This window comes from Lepisma saccharinum, chromosome 29 (genome assembly GCF_977018435.1).
Source record: "Lepisma saccharinum chromosome 29, izLepSacc3.1, whole genome shotgun sequence".
Taxonomy (NCBI): Eukaryota; Metazoa; Arthropoda; class Insecta; order Zygentoma; family Lepismatidae; genus Lepisma; species Lepisma saccharinum.
The window spans coordinates 45,640,478-45,662,108 of NC_139257.1; the positions used below are offsets into that span (position 1 = coordinate 45,640,478).

Genomic DNA, 21,631 nt, shown 5'->3' on the forward strand with positions numbered 1-21,631 from the left:
CACTATGTGGACATTGTGGTGATTTCTTCATGGTAAATTTCTAGGTAGATTGATGGGCACATGGGGATATATTAAAAGGCCTGCATATTCCCGAGATCTAACATCTGAGGAGGACTTTTACCTTCAGAAACATTTGAAGAGAATGATGTATGCATTAAAAGTCCCTGATATTGACCATCTGAGAGAAGACATAGTTGCTGCTTGCAATGATGTTGCACCTGCTACATTGCCAAATGTTGTGAGTGTGAGAGACGTCAATGAGTGTGCTCACAGGAACATTGACAACATTATAATGTGCATATATCGTAAGTGAAAGATATGCGTATAAGTTTTTGCTAGCTAAAGATACGTTGGAAAAACCTTTGCCGCTTCATTTGTCATGAAATTCTAACCTGATTTGATATATCACATCACCCCCTTCCTTTGAAATGTTTGTGTTGAATTCAATATGGTGGTCAACAATATGCCGGACCTGCGCTTGATACACATGGCTAGGGATCTCCCTGTGTCTAACCTATTTCTTTCATGACCAATTATACCCAGGATAACTCCTTCACATTTTGTAGGGGGTGTTAAGGGACATTTGACTCATCATAGTTCATATAATGGGGCTTTTATCAGTTACATAGTTGCACATATTATTTTGTATCATCTGATCCCATTGCAGTCCCAGAATGATTTTTTCATATGTTTTAGAGTATGACATGAGGGACCAAATATATTTTTTTCACGAATTTTGGTGATGACATCTTGAGATATTCAAGGTCTAGGTCACATGACAAAATTATATTTTTATCCAAAGGTAAGCTTGTTATATATCACTGGAAAGCTTGTTCAATTCCCTGTACAATAAGCTTGATTTGAGCTTCCTAGGCAAAATAGGGGTGGAGTTACAGCACATTTAGTACAGCTAAGCAGGCTCAAAAGGGCAAACTTTGACCTTGAATAATTTAACAATTACAAGATGTAAGAGTCTCAAAATTTTCATACTTACTAAGTTGCATGCATAGCTTCAACTCCCCAAATTTCATGAAAATCGGAGATGGTCAGTTTGTAGGCTGTGTTGATTTCATATGGAATGACTCATTTTGTCTTTTGTTCATTTCAAATTAGTTTCAAATAAAAATACTTTTGCCATGGTGAAAAAAATGCTACAAACTTATGCATCAACCCAATATATCATCGCCAAATAAATAAATATAAATAAATCCTCGTTAAAAAGGAAATTCCTGCTGCTGAAATTCAGAATAGACTTCAGCGTGAATATGGATATGTATGCATGGGTGCTAGCAGTCTTACAAGATGGGTAATAAATTTAAAGGATGGAAACATGAGCATCAAAGATTAGCCTCGGAGCAGTCGCCCACAAATGCTGGCAGAGTTATGGGCACAGTCTTGTGGGATGCAGTGGTTGAATCTCTTGAATCTGGGGAAACCATAAATGCTTGCAGTCATATCCAAACATTTCACAAGCTCCCATCATGCACTGCAGGATAAACATCCTGGAAAGAAAATAATCCTTCAACATGATAATGCACACCTGCATTCTGCTCAGTTCACCAGGGAGAGGAAATTGGGGAAAATGGGGTGGGAACTTCTGCTTCACCCTCCCTGCAGTCCCAACATTGCACCCTCAGACTATGATCTGTTCGGTTTTTTGAAGGAACAGTTATGAGGCCAACACTACGAGATGACGGACAACATATAGAAAGCTGTGCATCAGTGTCTGCAATAAGCTGGAACAGAGTTTTACCGTAAGGGTATTTTCAAGCTTTTAGAAAGATGGGGAAAATGCATCCAAAGAAATGGAGACTTTGTTGAAAAGTAAAGAAAAGTCTGTAGATTATGATGTAGCATGCTTTTCTTTAATAAAACCAAAACTCAGTTCATGAAAAATTGTTGCTCATTACTTTCAGTGTGACCCTCGTGCATAGCTGTTGAAGTAAAATTGTTGTAGTCACAAATAGAACGAAAAGGCATTTAAAAAGTGATATTTAATGGACATCAATTCTCACAGAATATATATGTGACTTTTGGTCACGTTCCTGTCACAGATTGTCATGCAGTCTTTAATAATAACTGACTGGCATGCCAAGCAGAATACAAAAAAAAAAATACAATAATTGCATTACAAAATCAACTCACCTTATTTGAATTTCCTTCGGTTAAGATTTCCCAAATGCAACATTTTAATTTTTTCATGTCTATTTTCTTTGCTGTTTGAGCATATGGTATAAATATTCGGGGTACCTGAAAAACAAAAATATGATCATATTTAGTTTTCTTTTACTTCACTTTTCTGACAGTTTTGGCTAATTGCAAAGATGAGGATGAGTGATGATATGATGAAATTAACAAAGGGACATTCACAAAGAACACCAATGCCTTGGCCACGATTCGAACCTGGGACATCATAGTGTGGTGTCCTAACCACTCTGCCATGGAGGTTGGCAACAAAATTATAAAAATCACTATACGAGGCATATTTTTAAAGTCTATACGAGGCATATTTTTAAAGTAAGTACCGTTTATCGTGTATACATTTGCTTTTGCATATTTAAAATGCCTCCGCCGAATGAGAATCCCGCCGACTGTGAAATACGTGCCGTTATTAGTTTTCTTAGTGCTAAAGGCGTGAAAGCAGTTGAAATTCACCGTCAGATTTGTGAAGTGTACGGACAAAACATTATGAGTGATGGAATGGTACGCAAATGGATAAGAGCTTTCAAAGATGGCCGAAAGGATGTTCATGACGAGGAACGGAGTGGGCGACCCTCAGTGATCACTGTCGATTTGGTGCAGAAAGTCGACGAAAAAGTGAAAGAGAACAGACGCTTCACGATTTCTTCGTTATCAGAGGAGTTCCCTGAAGTTTCAAGAAGTGTTATCTACGAAATTGTCACCGAACGCTTAAACTGTCGAAAATTGTGCTCACGATGGGTACCAAAAATGTTAACTGAGGCGCACAAAAGCAAACGTTTAGGTAGCACCTTGACTTTTCTTGTCAAGATCTCATCGCATCATTTGGCTGGGAACAATTTGATCATCCTCCATACAGCCCCGATCTAGCACCCAGTGAGTGACTACCACGTGTTTCTGCAACTGCAGAAGCATCTCGGAGGTCAGCGCCACAATGACGACGATAGCCTCAAAACAGCCGTGTTGCAGTGACTGTCAACTCAGGTGGCAAACTTCTATGACGACTGAATACAAAAGCTTGTTGTTCGAAATGATAAGTGCCTTAATATTGGTGGCAATTATGTGGAAAAGTAGATAAAAGTGTGGTCTTTCATGTAACAATAAAATTGTTACAAAAGGTTTACTTGTTTTTTGTACATATCAAAAGGGTACTTACTTAAAAAATATGCGAAACCCTTATTTTATGTTCATCAATTTTACGTTTTCCCGCATCATACATTCAATCTTGATGGTCACAACATACCAAAATGTTATAAAATATTCCTCATTTTAAGTTTTCAGGCATTTTTAAAGTTTTTGCAGCTTGATCCCCTGAAAAACGTAAAATCAAGGTTCCACTGTAAGCTTATATTTAGTTTTCTTTTTGTCTAGCTCCTTAACTGCAAACAAAACATATGTTATGGGGAACATAACACCATAAAAATAATAATAATAATAATAAAAGAATACTGAAAAATCAAGGTCCTTAGTTATGGTGCACAAAAATGCAGTGAGGCCAGAGGATGACTTGGTAGTTCAGTGATAGAGCACTAGCTGGCATGCCATGGAAAAGAGACAGGTTCAATATGGGGATGAGCCCCAATGTTATAATTCAAGCAGATTTGAGCCTCAGACAGGCACCCAAGAACACACAGCAATAATAATAATAAGTTCATAATCCATATCTTGCGAACAGGAAGAAACATACCTTACTCGGAGGCACTACTAGATCATCCCAACAAAAGCCAGTTCCATCTTCATTCTGAGCCTCTTGCGTGGAAACAGGAAATGAATGCACATCCCGACTGCTTAAGTCTTGTTCCACCATACCAACAGAATCTTCATCATGGTCCTGCAGGAAGAAAATTGCTATTAACAATGTAAATTACACTGTAAGTTCCAATTTGTTGAGCAAGCTGACTGAGCAGACTTCCTTCCGGTATACTTGCCTTGTAAATAGAGCTATCTGCAGGGTTCCCACGCACACTCCAAATCCATTTTCCCTGAGATTTCCCTGAGTTTTCCAGAATCCTCATATTTTTTCCAGAGTATTGAATGCACATTAAATGACTACCATAATTTTACAATGGCCTCCATTTCCTCTCATAGCTATACCATCCTCACCTTCCTTATTACTGTTGTTTTCTGATGCAAATAAGAAAACTAGTTCAATAATAAAATAAAATTACACTTCTTTGCATGTAATTAAGAACAAAGATGACCGGTTTTCTAGAACTTTAAACAACTCTGAAACAATTTCTAACATATCTGATATAGAACATTGAAATATTTTCACACTTTTTCATACATGTTTATAAATGGATACAATATCAATTAATCTGTAATGCGTACAATAATAGTTAACACAAACAAATTATTGGAATTTTTAAAACATATAAAAATGAAGTGACAATTATTAGTACCGATTTAAAAAGGAATAACTTACTGAGACAGAAATATAAAACAAGAAATGTACTTAATGTCTGATACAGCAAATTAAGAAACTTTACTTCTCAGAAGCTTTAAGTACAAGTTTCTTTTAATTGTTCTGCAATAGCCTTTGCTTCTTCTTGCATCTTTTGTTGTTTGGCTTGTAAAGCATGAATCTCACTTGTTTTATGTTTCATTTCTTTCCTTTTGTCTTCTTTGTGATCACATTTCTTTCTCATCTTCTGCAATGCTTCTTCGTATCTAATACGTGCACCTTTAACACTCTGGATCATATCTTTGCTTACTTCTACATTTGACACTCCTCCTACCACTTTCACTGCATCATAAACTTGCCGAATAGCCACAACAGACTCTTCTTTCAAGTTTTCTATTAAAACCTGCTTATTTACAGAAAACCCACTTTCCACATATGCATTGCCATGTGATAGGCATGTAAAAATGCACATGTCATGTCATGACTATAACCAAGGCTCGAAAAATCCCAGTTGCCAGGTCGCCGTGGCGACTAAAATTTTCTGCCTGGCAACTGTGATCATTTGCTATTATGTACAAAATTTTGAAGATTCTTCATTCTTTATTTCTGTGGGCGAGGTTCAGCCTGAGGCTGTTGTACCACCTAACCCGTGTTATGGAGTATGGCCAATATTTAAGCACATGTTGCGTGTGTGTGTTGACAAAATTTCGACCTGCTAGTGTTGCCATTTACGGAGGATATGTCCCAAAAATGTTACCACTCAACCCATAAAATCACCAGTCAAAAATCCATCAAATGCTGCACATGATCAATATTGGTCGCAAATGACAGATTGACATGGCATCAGACATCCAATTATGACCCTTTGATAATTTCTTACATATTTTTCTCACTCAAAAATGCATTTCTGGAAAAATTTTAACACTGCCTTTCGCCAGTTATTTATTTATCTAATTTTCTGTGTGGGTAAACTGATAATTTTTTAGCATTGAAAAATATCTCAAATGGATGAGGCTTTATAATGCAGGAAAACCGGTGTAAATATCTCTTACGGTTTTCAAGATATACATTTTCAAAGTTTGGGTTGCGCAACTTTTGAAACTCCATAGTATGCACAATTGCAAGTAGGTTGTTTCCTGGCGCCTGATATTCAGAGCTGGCACCTAGCTCTGAAGAAGATTTTTCGAGCACTGACTATAACAATAGTTGAACATGATCAAAAACTTAAAATATGTACAAGTATTTATGAACAATACATAATTCATATATGGCACTAGTAAGTAAATATTTAAAATTATGTTCTAAATGCAGTAAATACACAATCAACAATATTGTACATAAAAGATGGCAGAAAATAAATATTTCCCTAAACAGGACACTCCATTTTTTTTTACTATTTTGTAAAAAAAAGAAGGAAGAAAAAACTTAAAACTACTCCCTAATAAGGGAAATCAGATGAACACTGGTTAACTTTGGACATCAGGTTATCTTTATTATGCATTTTCCACATCTTGAAATATATTTTATGTCATGTAAAAGATCCAAATCGGCTAATTAAATTTTAAAAAGTGCAAAATTTATGAGGGTATACACTTGGTCACCAGCCCTGGAATCACATTTAAAAACAAGAAACAGACAAATAAATAGATACGAGTTCCTTGCTGAAAGAGAAATATGCTACAACAGCCTGGATTATCCACAGACAGGAGCATATTATAATCCCTCAGTTTTGCTTCTTAGGGAACCATTAATCAATTACAAGATTTTCCCTGAGATTTGTATATTTTTCAAATTCCCTGAGATTTCCAGGTTTTCCAGGTGTGTGGGAACCCTGTATCTGATAATTGAGTTTGGATTGGGTTGGGTGTTTTGAGTCCAGTTTATGCACAGTAAGGCTAATCGGGACTGGACCTATCGTTTAAAGTGGGATCCAAACCACTATGTGCCTCCACCGGGTATCGAACCTGGGACCCGTTTATTACAAGGCGAGGACGCTACCACTGCGCCATTGGGGAGGCCCAGCTATCGGATAAGGAGACATAAATATGTTTTAAGTTGCTCAGTGCTACTTCATACTTTCTTCCATTAAACTAGAACACTTCCCATCATCAACCCTTAACATTTAGACACCACAGCTACTTGTGGCATGTAATTTGAACTTAAGTACTACCACAGCACATTTAAAATTCATTAGCATTTTTCTCCATTTGTTGCATCACATGACTGGCTTGGGTGTAAAACTAAAGTTCAAATCACCAACCTTGAAACAAAACCACGTGCATGCAGAAAGCATTGCAAACTCATAGAAGTAAAATAATCCACACGAAAATCCAGGATTCATTACGTAAGGTAAAACAATGGCCAATTTGTAGTATGGGATACGCTGCCATAAATGACGTCTCACTTTAAACCCAATGCTCTTTCTTTTGTACTTTGTAACTTTGGATGACCTTAGTGATTTGTGTACATAATGATATTTTATAACATTGGTTATTTTCTAAAAAATAATCATGTGAACAGCAAGGAAGTAGTGCCACTTTCAACATGGCGAGTTCTATGCGTGCGGAAAGGTCTCCATGTTCAGCTGACGTGGAGTGATATATCAAATTGGTGAGACTGTTTGTTTACAGAAGGTCTCAGGGTTGGTGATTTACACTATAGATAGATAACCCACAAAAGTATGAAACAGAGAAAAATGCTACAAAAAAACCGAAAAAAAAGAAGAAAAACTGAAAAAGCCCCTAAATGGGAGGCATTTTGATGACGATGACGACATCATTTCTGTGGCGAATAACTTCCTGGATACCCAGCCGCAACAACGGCATCCGCAAGTTGGCACATTGATAGGGGAAGTGTGTCACTGGGTGGACTTTATGTGGAGAAAGACTGATTCATTCAGAAAAACTCATGTGCGCTGCTGTATTCTTTCTTGGTAATAATTATTACTTTATGAACGTCCCTCGTACCATGCAGAAATTGATAGACTGAGACAATTTTAAAAACGAGGACAAATATTGTGGTTTTATGAATCAACTTATTGAGGGTACTAAGAGAAGAGCTAAATTTATATTCTGTGCAAATGAAGATAAAGTTTTATTAAGAATTATTTCAATGAAATTAATTTAGAGACTACTTATGTGTAGCTTCTGAAAAAGTTTTCTCATCCCTCTGACACACAAACAAGTAGAGTTGTATGATGAAATAACTTAAGGAGCAAAATTGCTAACCAATTACTCCAAAATAAAATACTTCAAGTAGGTCTGTTTATTAGTGTGTTAATTTTGCACATACGGATAAACAAAACACACTACACAAGCAACATATTGACATGTTAATTCAACACAACTGCGAGGAAAAAACACGTTACCTGAACATTAGGGCAGTAATTTTCTTGGTCGTAATCATTATTATAATTGTACTGATGGACGCTTTCATCTACTTCTTGGGCGTAAGATTGTGGCTGTACTGAGATTTTTTTCCTTAAGAAGCACCTATACAAAGAAAATAAAACAATATAAGTTTTACAAAGATTTTGAGGAGAGATAATTGTGATTCTGACTCTCAGTGAAATTATGAAAATGTAATAAAAAAATAACTGATAAATTGATATGACTTGCCTACATATTAAAATTCAAATTAATAAATATTTTGAACTGCACTAGGTTCGTTAAGTTGTTACAATGCTTAGATATCAGTATCTGGAATCAGAAGAGTACTGGCATCAGTATGAGTGGCATCGGCTCAGACTTAACTATCACATAAAAGGATATGACAAATTGTTAAATTAATGCTGTAAATGCAAAATAATCTAATACAGTTATTTATAGTGGTTTTTATTTTATCTGCGTGTGTATCTTGGTGTAAGCTTAAAAAAAGTTCTGGGAAACCAAGACGAAACGTCGCAGATAAAATAAAAACCACTAAAAATAACTATTATATTATTTTGCACCTATAAAAAAGTAGTTATGCAAACTTTTGAGAACATTCACACTATAAAATTGTAATAAAGTTCTGCTATTTACAATTCCTCAGAAAAAAATTATTTACAAGTATGTATTGTATGTCCATTGTTTGTGGCTTAAAATTAAAATCAAATCATGGCAATACACTAAGAAAATAAATTTAAAAAATAGATAATGCCATGTTTTTGTTTAGCTCACCTTAACAGATCTTGAGACGTGTAATGAATATCTGCAGGATGCGTGATTTTGCCTTCGTCCCATTGTTTCATCGTTTTGCTCACCAGCTTAGTGGATTTCTTTGATATTCGGAAAATCCCACAGAAATCTTCCCCTTCCTCAAATTCCAGTGTTATGGTTTTCTTCTGCTGCTTTTTGGTGGCATCTTTCACGGAGACAGATTCTGTCAAATACCAGTTCAAACAAAGTACATATATAAATCCAGTAACTGCGGTGATACAATATAAAACTACGAATGTTCCATGAAGAAACAGTACTGTGGATTGCATAATTTGTTGAATCGGTCCAAAATGGTTAACTCTTTCAACTGGGTCTGATGATGATTTGATTTGATTTGATTTGAATTTAAAATTTTGGGAGCGTCAGCACTTAGGCTATTTTGCTCCCGTCACATTATACGGGGGCCAGCCCCTTATCATTACACATAACAACTCTAACGTTGCATAATTAAAAAAAATTAAAATGTTCTGACTTTCGTTAAAAGCTGAGGCTGTAAAGGGGCACTCAGCACACATAAGGACAAAAGAACAGGACAATACAAACAAAATTATACTGGCCATGGGGCCAGTCGCCAGAGCCTCGTTAGTCTTCAGTCCAGGGTGCACTAACGTGGAAGTGAGGTTGACATTTGGGTGTACTACGTGGAAGGTCACCCCTTACACCCCGGGTCTGATGATGCAAATGAGCAGTTGGGACCTTACACCCCAGGTCTGATGATGCAAATGAGCAGTTGGGAAAATAATGTCTCTAAGCCTCACGTCAAGCTAACTTTGCAGCAGATTTTATGTATCAATCCGCACGAGAAATCAGCTCAGAATCTTGCGTGCCAGTCTTGCTTCAACCGCCAAGCTGCTTTCATTGCAGACACTGAGAAAATCTGCAGTGTTGCCAACATGCATGTCACATGCATGTCAAGCGGGAATGTATTTTTGCTTCTTTTTGTCTCCTGAAACATAAAATTTCATTCTGCGCATAGATTATGTAATAAATGTGTCATAGTTAATATAAATCGCGAAATATCTTCGAAACATGAGAGCATGCATGTATATTTAGAGCAAGAAAAAACAAAGGAGTAAAGAACGATAGACCCCTCTTGACAAATTATTGTTTTTGGTTTAGAAATAAAAAAATCACTTCATTAAACCAGTATTCAAATCTTGGTCTGTCCATTTCTTGCTGATAATCATCCTTCCCTTTCTTTGAATGGAACAGTAAACATGCGCCTTCGTTGCCACCAGTGGGTGAAACAATAAGCCTCCCCCTCCCCCTTGGTTGCTTCAGCCCTGGCGGTGGTTTTGCACAGTTGTATCCTTCCACCCTTGATTCAATGTACCCTTGATTTTAATACCGCTGAGATTCTTTTGTCATCAAACAATAAACAATTGTTTCCAGCAAATCACCTCACGACCTGTTTTATTTTGATCTTGTTGCCGTAAGGAGGAATATGTATTTAAAACAACTTGATTGACTTTGAAGAACTTTTCCTTTAGGCTGATATCCAAAATAGTACTCGGGTAAAACCACGCGCTGAATAGGGTTAAAATAGTGGGATGTGCAACACTGTTATCACGGTTTCCACGTGCTCTGCAACATATTCAGTTTCGCACGACTCGCTCTTGATCTTCAGCGATTCTTTAGCACAATACAAACTCCAGTTGGTGAATCTGCAGATCTAAGTTCGTCTGCACAGTGATTGCAACCGACCAAGTCCATACCTGCTAATGGATGCATTATTTTGTCTGTATTTTACAAATTAAATAACTGTTTTCTTGCAAGTATGCAGTTGTGTCAGATTAGAACCCTTCTCAGCGGAACTATATTCTTGTGCGCACGTTTGTGGATCTATATATGCGAAAACCTGCTGCAAAGTTAACTTGACGCACAGCTTAGGGATGTGTGCAGATCTTGAAATGCCAGTAACAGGACCAGAAAAAATCCTATCCTGGACAACTTTGGAAAATAATTTCTGATTTTTGAGGTCCTGAGCAGGAGGAATAATTTGAACACCTGCACATTAAAAGTGCTTAATTCTAGAAGTTTTCTGTGCTACAACTGCTGGAAATTTATCCTGCACATTACTAAATGTCACCACTTGTTAAAATTAGGAAATGTCCTATTTATAATAATAAGTAGTAAATAAAAATGTACTTTCCTGCACACAGCACATGACAGTGGCTTGTGTGCTTTCAATATTTCAAATCCTTAATGTAATAAAATACATGGAACTTCGATTTTTTTGTGCTTTTCTGGGGGAGAGGAGAAAGCTAATAAAAAATTAAAATGCAGGAAATTTTGAAAATATATGCTCTTCATGCTCGGACACATGAAGAGAATGGGTGCAGAAAGACAAAGAGTAAGAGCTTAAAATGCACAAGGAGTGGGAAAAAGGCCAAGGGGGAGACCAAGATGTCAGTGGAAAGAGCAGATAGTGGAGAGTGTTAGGAGAAGAGGACAAGATTGGAACACTGTGGAAAGAGAGGAGTGTTGGAAGACCAGGAAAAAATGGAGAGGCTTGAATTCTATGCCGACCCAGCCAGAGGCAGGAAATGGCGAAGAATTATTATGATGATGCTCTTGATTAATTGATTGAGCTTATTTTACTAGTGAAATGCTCTACTGGGACCATGACAATTCAATACATAATGTGGGAAAATGTAACATCAGGATTCCACTGTAGCCAATTCTGTCCAGCATTTTAAAATCTAATGAAAAGTACAGTTGGGAGCTGAGAAGACTGGGAGGCTGAGGAATGCGAAACTGACCTGCCTGTTGTCGCCGTGTGCAGCCAGCTCGTCTTCCTTTCAGGGTGGCAGTGGCATAAATAAACAAGGCATGGTACGAAAAAGCATTGCAAAGGAATGGAATATTATTACATAGTAAGAAGTGAAAGCAATATTAATAATGGAGTAAAACTTCACAAATCAAAGCAATCTGCTTCCAACGTGATTAAGAAAGCAAGTGTGTGTGCATGTTATTTCCTAGCGTCTTGTTAATGCTTCTTTCCTGGACATGGATCAATTAATTTTAACTTATGCAGAGTAGTACATTTTCTCTCGTTTGTATTTACATTTTGGTATGTAGCATCGCTTTTCTGCAACTTTCGGATTATGGAACATGAAGTTGTAATGTCTCGGCCCCAGTGATTTATCCACCAACTACGCCCTAACACCCCACACAATTTTTATAAAAGGACAGATTTATGGTCATTTTTGGCTCTTAAGTATACTTTTTCACACCCATAACCACAAACTTACACCCCTCAAATAGAAAATTCTGAATAAACCTTTGCTCAACCCCCGAGCCGGCTTTCCCGCTTTTCGTTGCATGTTAATTCTATTGATAGTTAACCTTCAGCAACCCAGTTTACTAGATATAGTCCGCTCTATACATATACATTTACTTATACACACACGCCAGAACATTCATTTGATTTTTAAAACAAATTTATTTCCGAAAACACGGAAGAAGTGTGAATTCCTATGCCGTTGCTGGTCTTTGAGAGATGTCCCGTGGCTGATGTCATCCATGGAGGTTCACGAATGGTTCCGAACTTTTCCGAACGCCAGACTGCACCTCACACTGTAAGTCCCGATTCCATTATCAAATTATCACCCTTTCCTACAGGGACTTCTGCATGCTTGACAACACTGAAAAATTGAACACCAAGTCGAAGCTTCCCTCCCCACACTTCCTCCCCGTTCACGCCGAACCTCACCCCGCACTCGCAGTCTTCTCAGCTCCCAACTGTACTCGGGAGTGGCTACACTTGCTGACTCAAACATTTAGCAGGTTAAAGAGGACGTATATCATCAACAATTTCCTTTTGCTAATAAGTAATGTCAATTTGAGGTTAAAGAATCGTACTGAGACAAATATTTATCCTTCAACATAGACAATTTCTTGTAGGGATGGGCCGATATGAATTTTTTGGCCGATACCGATAAAGTACCGATATAAAATTTACCGATACCGATAACCGATATTCTACCGATCCGATATAAAATTAGAAATGGTCCTTGAAGAACCTGAAAGGTTCATTGCCCTCCTTAATAAATGTGTGTTTCAAGGCGACTGCAGTGCAAAAGAAGTTGCATATTTAGACATTTACTTTTTTAGAAAGTAGGGTATGGCGATTATCCATAAAAATTACAACAAAATGCCAGAATTTTGCACTAAATTATCAGATATTTATCAATATATCGGATCGGTAAAATAATTGGTAATTTTACCGATAAACCGATACACCGATATGCCTATATTGGCCGATACCGATAGAGGACCGATTAATCGGTCCCATCCCTAATTTCTTGTAAAACAAATCCTTATGTTGCCATGGTCTTACCTTTTGAGAAAGGTCTAATCTTCCAATGCTTTGGGCCAGCCCATGCTGACAGCGCACACTTCTCAAAGTACGAATATTCCTGTGGGACAACAGCTAAGAATTTTCTCATGTCTACAGTTTTGTTATTTTCTGCTGAGTGACAACCAATAGCAACTGTTCTTTCAATGTGATCTTCCTCTTCGTCCCCAAAGACATCTGCACCAATGTTATCTGTAAAAAGAGAGAAAAAGTGGAGCTTGATCTAGAGAAGCTAATCGTTCTTGTGCTAACGAGGCCTCAACCAAGCACCATAATGACAAAATTGATGCACTATGGAATTAAGTCGCACAATTACATACCTGAAAAATAATAGGTCTATTGGAAATTATCATGTATATGGGCAGAAAATGTAGTGTACAACATCTATCATTAATTGTACAAGAAAAACAATCTTCAGGCCAGTTTGATATTACAGTATTGCTCGAATAACAATGTGTTTGTATTATGTGAATTAAACTTTCTTCTTTTTTTGATGGGGTCCATCTTTGCTGGATTTATGTGTAAACAGGAAATCTACTCTCCTTTGAGAGGAGATAAATTAGCATTATAATGAAAAATATCTATAAATACAATATTAAACAAAGCTACAAACTACATTACTCATTTCCTCACACGAAAAATGTATTTCCAAAGCTTCAATGGCTTTACTGAAATTTCATGTTGGTGATATTTTTGCTCCCCAACAAAGATTCTTGTACAAAAAAATATGAATTTTTAATTATTATATTTACGCATAAAGTGCCAAAAAGAGTAAAGATCCCTGGTAGTATTTAAAATTTACTTTTCTTGTCAGGAATAATTCACTCCCATGGCGATATACCTGATCCCCCCTTCTCCGTTACCTTGCACATACTGTTTTAGATGCAGGAGCAAAGGCTAGATTGTCGAAATTTGCTCAAACCACATATTAGCGCACAACAGCAATTTCACTTCTGTCTTTTATGTTCATTAGTTTACATCTAAAGGTATTATATACTCGAATTACAAAACAATATATCCATTGTTACTATTATTAACAAGCACTGTTTCAAATAGCCCTTTGTTGCAATGGGATAAATTGAAGATAAATAGCTGTAACTCCTCAACCACTGCATCTTTTTGAACAATTAAATTCTAAACGTAAGAATGAGTAAAAAGCAACATTTTAAGTAACATCTGATAATTAAGGGTCCAGGGGGAAGCGGCAGCAAAGGCCCAAAGTTTGAAATTTTAATTAATTAAGCAAAATTTCTGAACCCTGAACTTTCAGGGTTTCTTTCCACGGGCATTACATATCCTGATAGAGTGACCTTTTGTCGTGCTTCCCTTCAAACTTGGTCCATCCAGTTTCCAAAGGGCCGAAGCTAGAAGCAAAATTTTGGACATTGTCCCGAAGCTGGCAACACTGTCACTTTCTATGTTATTATTTTTTACTCAAGAAGTATCAGTCTGATTTCAAAAAAAATTTCCACGGTTGTAGGAATATACCACTGCTACATACTACATTTTTTTCCCCATTCACTTCACTCTATTGAGGAGGGCACAATTTATTTTTTAAATAATTCATCTTTCTTCTTCCTTTAATACTAATGATTGGGAGGCACAATGAATAAATTTTACCTCTGCTAAAAGCCCTATCTTTTTGAAAGAAAACAAAACTAATTTCTTCTGTCTACAACAATTAGTTCTGGAGTTACGATGTTTTTGTATTCGCTGCAAGTTTCGAAAGTGCACGCTTGAAATGGCGCCAGCTCCATTTCAAAGTCAGGTGCACAAGATGTCAGTCCGCTAAAGGTTAATCATATAGGTGTACATCGGAATCTGCTAAATATCAGAATCAGTCCAAAAAATTATTGGCGAGTACAATGGAGTCAGTAAGTTCTCTGCTACGTGCATCACTAAAAATAAGTATTCCACTGAAATAATGCCAAATCACTATACAGGAGTTTTGCAGGATACAAATACCAGGATTGGCCTCTGGTTGAATCACACTTTGCTCATACGTTTTCAGTAAGTTTAGTGTGTCCTCTGTGCCATGAACTATTTCATATTGCAAATTTTTTACTTCAATAAAAGGTTCAAAAATGAAAAATCACACCAACCTTCCGGTAAATCCTGGAAATGATCCTCATCAGGAACAGCCATCATGTCAAAAGCATGTTCCGTGTCCTTCTGAAGCTTTTCCAATCTGTCCACATTATCATCCACTGGTTCGTCGTCCACAGACCAATTCCTGAACGAAAATGCCGAAAACACTGGGTCTATGGCATGGTTGTTAAGCTCTGAAACATGCAAATGAGAAATTGAATCTAGGCTAAGGTTCTCAGTTAATTATTTTTCAAAACCAGCACAATGTACAGATTTCAGCACCCAGAGAGAGAATATAATTTGATACTCCCTATTCAAGGAAAATGTAATTCTAGTTTACACTCCAAACGGGAGTACCTTGAAAACGCTATTAGAAAGCCTTAGAAAAAAAATGATAATTTTGCCTCACAAGAACATGCTCCTCTACAACAAAACTCTTTTCTCCCTTAACTTGCTAAAAAAAACATATTAAAATAATTATGGAATACAGTGAATTGTTATTACCAGGAAACTGATTAATTTGTAAGTACATACACGTATGTCCATATGGCATTATAATCAACCTTATCTTGGCAAATTATTACAAGCGGACTCAAAAAAGGTATTTGTATTTTCCATATATTAGCTTTTAGTAGGGATGGGACCGATTAATCGGTACTATATCGGTATCGGCCGATATAGATATATCGGTAAAATTACCGATTATTTTACCGATCCGATATATCGATAAATATTTGATAATTTAGTGCAAAATTCTGCCATATTGTTGTAATTTTTATGGATTATATCCATGCCCTACTTTCTAAAAAAGTAAATGTCTAAATATGCAATCTCTTTTTAAACTGCAGTCACCTCGAAACACACATTTATTAAGGAGGTCAATGAACCTTTCAGGTTCTTCAAGGACAATTTCTAATTTTGTATTGGATCGGTAGAATATCGGTAGGGGCATGCATATTTCGTTTTTGACGAAAAAACGAAATTTGAAAAAACACATTGTAGTGTTAATTTTTCATGTTTTTGAAAGGTGTGAGATGCATTTTGTGACCATGTTTTGTCACGAAATAATGCGAAATGAACTGCAGAAAGCGAAATTAACTCTTAAACACGAAATTTAGAGTTTATTCACCAGCGCGGCTCCTTCCGAGGTCTGAATTATTCTGAGAGTTATGCAATTCCCGGAAAATTGATTAATTCTGCTGTTAATATTGGACAAGCAAAAATGGACTCCTTTACACAGAAATAAACTTAATACTCTGATAACTACATAAATGTGCTATTAGAAGTGAAATGTTAATTCGGTGGAATAAGTGTAGTTTTTAAATCAAATTTAGGATTATATTCACAATTTTAAAACCAAAATGTATTTTTATATACCAGTTTTCATCCAATTTTTCACCGCTATAACACCGATATTTTATTTTATTTACCGCTTTTGAACCCGAAATTTACTCAGTTTTTGTACCGAAATTTTGCTTTTTCATTTACCAAAAATATGTGCCTCTAAATATCGGTTATCGGTATCGGACAAAATTTCATATCGGTCCATCCCTAGCTTCTAGCATGTATTTTACATATTTAAGTTATTTGTACATATAATTTCCATATTTTCAAACATTTTTCTACATCTATTCAATATTTCTCCTATTACTACATTTTCCTTCCTTGTGTTAAATACCAAAGATTTTCCATTCATCTGTATTCTGTTGATGCTGTACTCTGTTTTGGATTCTGACAATAGCAATTTTGACATTTCTGTCACTCTAACATCCCTGTCATCAATACAGAATGCAAGCTCAAGCTTTCATTGTGAAATCTATTGCATGTTTTAAATATTCTCCATTTACTTTATGCAATATTAAGTGTAATTTTCAGCCAATATAAATCTGTCTTTTGGAACAACAGGAGGCACGTTTCAACACTCGAAAGAATCCATGTTGTGCTTTTATGGAGAAGTGGGTTCAGGGATGACTGAGGGAGTCATGTCCCTACTGAGACTTCCTTTCCTGGAAAATAGCTATGCTTATACATCTCAGCAGATACCAACAAAAGCAACAGTGTGGTTCTTAGAAATGCTAATCCTTCACAATCTGGACCAGCCAAACATGGAGACATGGCCTAAGGGTACCAAGTACTGATCCTTAACCGCACAACCCCTCTGTTACAGCAACACAGAAGAGGAACGTCTCATTACAACTATTGGACACACCTCAGAATAATTAAGCAGAATTCTCGCCAGCCATGGGGTGAAGACCATCCACATACCACCATTCAAGACCAAGAACCAATCTCCGCTCAGTCAAAAATGACCTGGAACTCTGTATTCCAGGAGTATACCAATACCCTGTGAATATGGTACATCATATACATGACAAACAGGATGCATTAGAGACGAAATGAACATCAAAACTACACCAGTGTGTTCCAACCAGAAATGTCAAGATTAGCACAACACAGCATCACCAAGGGCCACAGGGCTCTATTTGCAGACACCAAAAATCATAGCCATACATGCCAGTTACCAAAAATCATAGCCAAACATGCCAGTTACTGGGAGAGAAGAGTAAAGAAAAACTGTAGCCATTTCCCGGGAAAGCGCGAATTCCAACAGAGACATGGGACTCCAGTTCAGTCATGTCTGAAACCCGCTTCTCTGTAAAAGCACGACATCTGGGACTCCAGTTCAGTCATGTCTGAAACCCGCTTCTCTGTAAAAGCACGACATCTGCCAATAAAACACCAGGCTACAATCACAATATCGAGTCTAAGCTCCACTCAATCATACTCATCCATTTAAGCATATATTGATCTCCAATTACACATTCCCTGATGATGACAGCAATGTATGCACTCGAAACGTTGGACACTAACAGCAATTTAACCTGGCTGGTAATCTGAGAACACTTGTTAGAATCATGTCACCAGGAAATCTACACTTTCGAAACTTTGATACCATAAAATTAAACTCTGTGGCGCAACAGCCCTTGAAGGGCCAGATCCTGCATAGTGGCTTCTAATTGGGTGACACGTGGTCAACGCATCTGATCCAATAGCCACTGTTTTCTGGCTTTCATGACCGGAACCCGCTACTTCTTCTTTTCAAGTAGCTTCCAAATTGTCCACCTGGATATGCAAGAGAACCTTTGATACTTTATTCACTATAAATATGCACCTCTAAGAATCAGGCAAGTAGACTCTCTTGACAAACCATCCATAAATTTTCAAAACACATACCTTGTAATCGTGCTATGGAAACACATTCTGGTTCTTGTTGGCTGTGGGCATCTTGATCCTCACTCACAGGCCATGGCACGTCCGAGTGCAGGAGCACCTCCATCCTGTTGTCCATGATCTTCAGGCTAGTCAAGAAAGTGCAACCACCTGCCGAGCTCTCGCTGATGGCTAGCTTTTTAAAAAGGGGGTCCACCTGAAGCTCGACGTTTGATTTGTTGCGGTTTATATTTTTAATGTTCTGCTCCACTGTCATGCTTTTTTTAACCTATATGCAAAAAAAAGCTCCATTTATGATATACAACTTACGAGACAGAGAAAAGATGTAACAGGTAATAACAATACATGGAGTATTAACACAAGATAAAAATGAGTAGTATCTGATATGCTGTACATAGAGGTATCATAGACATCAACCAAAACAAGCTGTAGTAGACTTGTGGGGGAACCTATCTCTTTGTCATCTGTTGTAACAAGCTCCGAGTTGATAACCAATGCTGGCAATGATACTGTTACCAACAAATTTATTCATACTATATACTATGGGAATGAGAGACGTGCTAATAGATAATTAAGGTACTCACGTTTTCCGCGAAGCTGTTTTACATTATTTTCTATTAATTTCGGTAGCCACCATGGTGGCAGTGGCTACCAAAATTAATAGAAAATAATGTAAAACAGCTTCGCGGAAAACGTGAGTACCTTAATTAACAAATTTATAGTAAATGAAAACTGACAAAAAGTTGTAAAAAATAATGCTAGGTCAGCAATATATAACAGCACTGAAAAGAATCGTCTGCATCATACAAAATGGCTGTAAATGGATAAGCTTCTTCAACTATGCATGTAAACAGTTTGGATGAACTGAATTATGCACAGAAATCTATTTTCGGGCAACCATGCTGCTTCCTTCTTGCTGTGCAGCAAACTTGAGAACACAATTGCCAGGCTGCAAGAGTTCCTTTACAGCTAGTGGTTCACAACTAATTGGAATGTAATTTTATGTGTCAGCAAGTCGAGACACAGTTGAAGTAGCACTCTCTATGGTTATTCCTTAATTTATTTTGAATATCTATTTCATTAAGAGTGCACATTAATTAATGTATAAAGTTTAAAAGATAAGAAATACATTTACAAGTAAAATTATTGGGACCAGGGCATTGGCTTTTAAGAAATAAATTTACTGGGCTGTAGTCTCTTGAAAATTGAGAACCACTGAACTAGGCAGGCAATTATCCAAATTATATATATATTGGAAGGTAGGGTAGGGATGTGACGAAGCTGAAAATTTACCTATGCCAATGTACTCACTGATAATTTTTGGAACCAATACCGATATTTAACCGATTTCGATACATAGTATTATTAAACAGAAATGGGATGTTATTTTGTGCATCACAAAAATAAATTTAGTATGTACATTTCTATTGCATATCGTATGTATATACATATATATTCTCAAGATATGGAATGTACATTTGCATCTACAAAAGGTAATGTGAACCTCGAGATTTATTAGTACACAAGCAGTTCTTTGAAATGCAAAATGAATTCCTATTCTGCCAGATTCAACTTCAGAAACACGAGATTTGGAAGCACTTCAGGAAGTAACCTACTTCTTCTCTTATCGCAAATCTGTTCAGAAACACTGAACACTCAATCACTGAATACTGATGCAGCAAGTATGCTCAAGTATTTTCTCAGCACTTGCTTCAGGTTTGAATATTCATTTTTGAATTTCCAATACAACAGCAGATCCTGGTTCAGTAATGTACTGTTTTATTTCCAATTTATAGTTAGGTTGATCCTCTGAATGAGTTTGCAATAATTTTATTATAAAACTCTACAATAATGACAAATCATAACTAAATTTTCAATAAATCTTACAAAACTAGAATATAAAACTTAGAAGGTAAAACTCTAGTATAATCTGTACCGGTTTAATTATCGGACTTTTGCCGATTCCGATATGTCAATTTCTGCCGATCTTCATACATCTGTAATCGGTAGGGGCATGCATATTTCGTTTTTGACGAAAAAACGAAATGTGAAAAAACACATTGTAGTGTTAATTTTTCATGTTTTTGAAAAGTGTGAGCTGCATTTTGTGACCATGTTTTGTCACGAAATAATGCGAAATGAACTGCAAAAAGCTAAATTAAATCTTAAACACGAAATTTAGAGTTTATTCACCGACGCGACACCTTCTGACGTCTGAATTATCCTGAGTGTTATGTAATTCCCGGAAAATTGATTAATTCTGCTGTTAATATTGGAGAAGCAAAAATGGACTCCTTTACACAGAAATAAACTGAATACTCTGATAACTACATAAATGTGCTATTAGAAGTGAAATGTTAATTCCGTGGAATAAGTGTAGTTTTTAAATCAAATTTAGGATTATATTCACAATTTTAAAACCAAAATGTATTTTTATATACCACTTTTCATCCAATTTTTCACCGCTATAACACCGATATTGTATTTTATTTACCGCTTTTGAACCTGAAATTGACTCCATTTTTGTACCGAAATTTTGCTTTTTTATTTACCAAAAATATGTGCCTCTAGTAATCGGCTTCGGCACATCCCTATTGGAAGGTCATAATACAAATATATTTTACTGAACACAAAAAGTAAAGGGTTTTGATACTAGATTTTCAAAATATGTGCATCTTTGTATGTCAAATTCAATTATTGAAAATAAAGTCATATCATACAATATATTCTATTTACAATAATAGTCATGTTATGTGAATATGTACAGTGTGGCTGGAAAGTCCCTTTAGTGTCGTACGAATACATTTGCCACGAATATTAAAGGGGCCTCTTCGAGGTGCTACAGTGCTGCCCCTGGTGGTAGATAAAGCATGCAAACATCCCAGGCAAGTCATGGGTGGCTGACACGTGCTTTTACTGTGGAAGAGCATTTGGTGGCTTGTGTGTCAAATCATTGGAAAACAATAGATGCCATCGTGAACCCGACATATGGTGCATTTTGGCAAACCATCACTGTCAAGGCCAACATTATTGACATGGAGTTTGCAATGGGTGGGAGGCCAAGCATGCGACCTGAGACATGTGCCACTGTGGAAGCATTGATTCAAAGAAATCAACATACAAACATGCAGCAATGTTAGGCATCCCAAG

At 36.7% G+C, this 21,631-nt stretch overlaps 1 protein-coding gene across 5 annotated transcripts in view; it reads right to left on the reverse strand.

Annotated features, from left to right (window-relative positions):
* Positions 1-21,631, reverse strand: part of barr (non-SMC condensin I complex subunit H) — a 41,556-nt gene that overhangs the window by 4,995 nt on the left and 14,930 nt on the right. For all 5 annotated transcript variants that reach the window (XM_083114568.1, XM_083114569.1, XM_083114571.1 and 2 more), the window contains exons 6-12: positions 18,485-18,749; positions 15,265-15,444; positions 13,145-13,354; positions 8,764-8,965; positions 7,971-8,094; positions 3,887-4,030; positions 2,146-2,250 (exon numbers count right to left, since the gene is read on the reverse strand). In XM_083114568.1, coding sequence (XP_082970694.1) covers positions 2,146-2,250; positions 3,887-4,030; positions 7,971-8,094; positions 8,764-8,965; positions 13,145-13,354; positions 15,265-15,444; positions 18,485-18,749 — 1,230 coding nt within the window. The remainder of the gene's footprint in view (positions 1-2,145; positions 2,251-3,886; positions 4,031-7,970; positions 8,095-8,763; positions 8,966-13,144; positions 13,355-15,264; positions 15,445-18,484; positions 18,750-21,631) is intronic.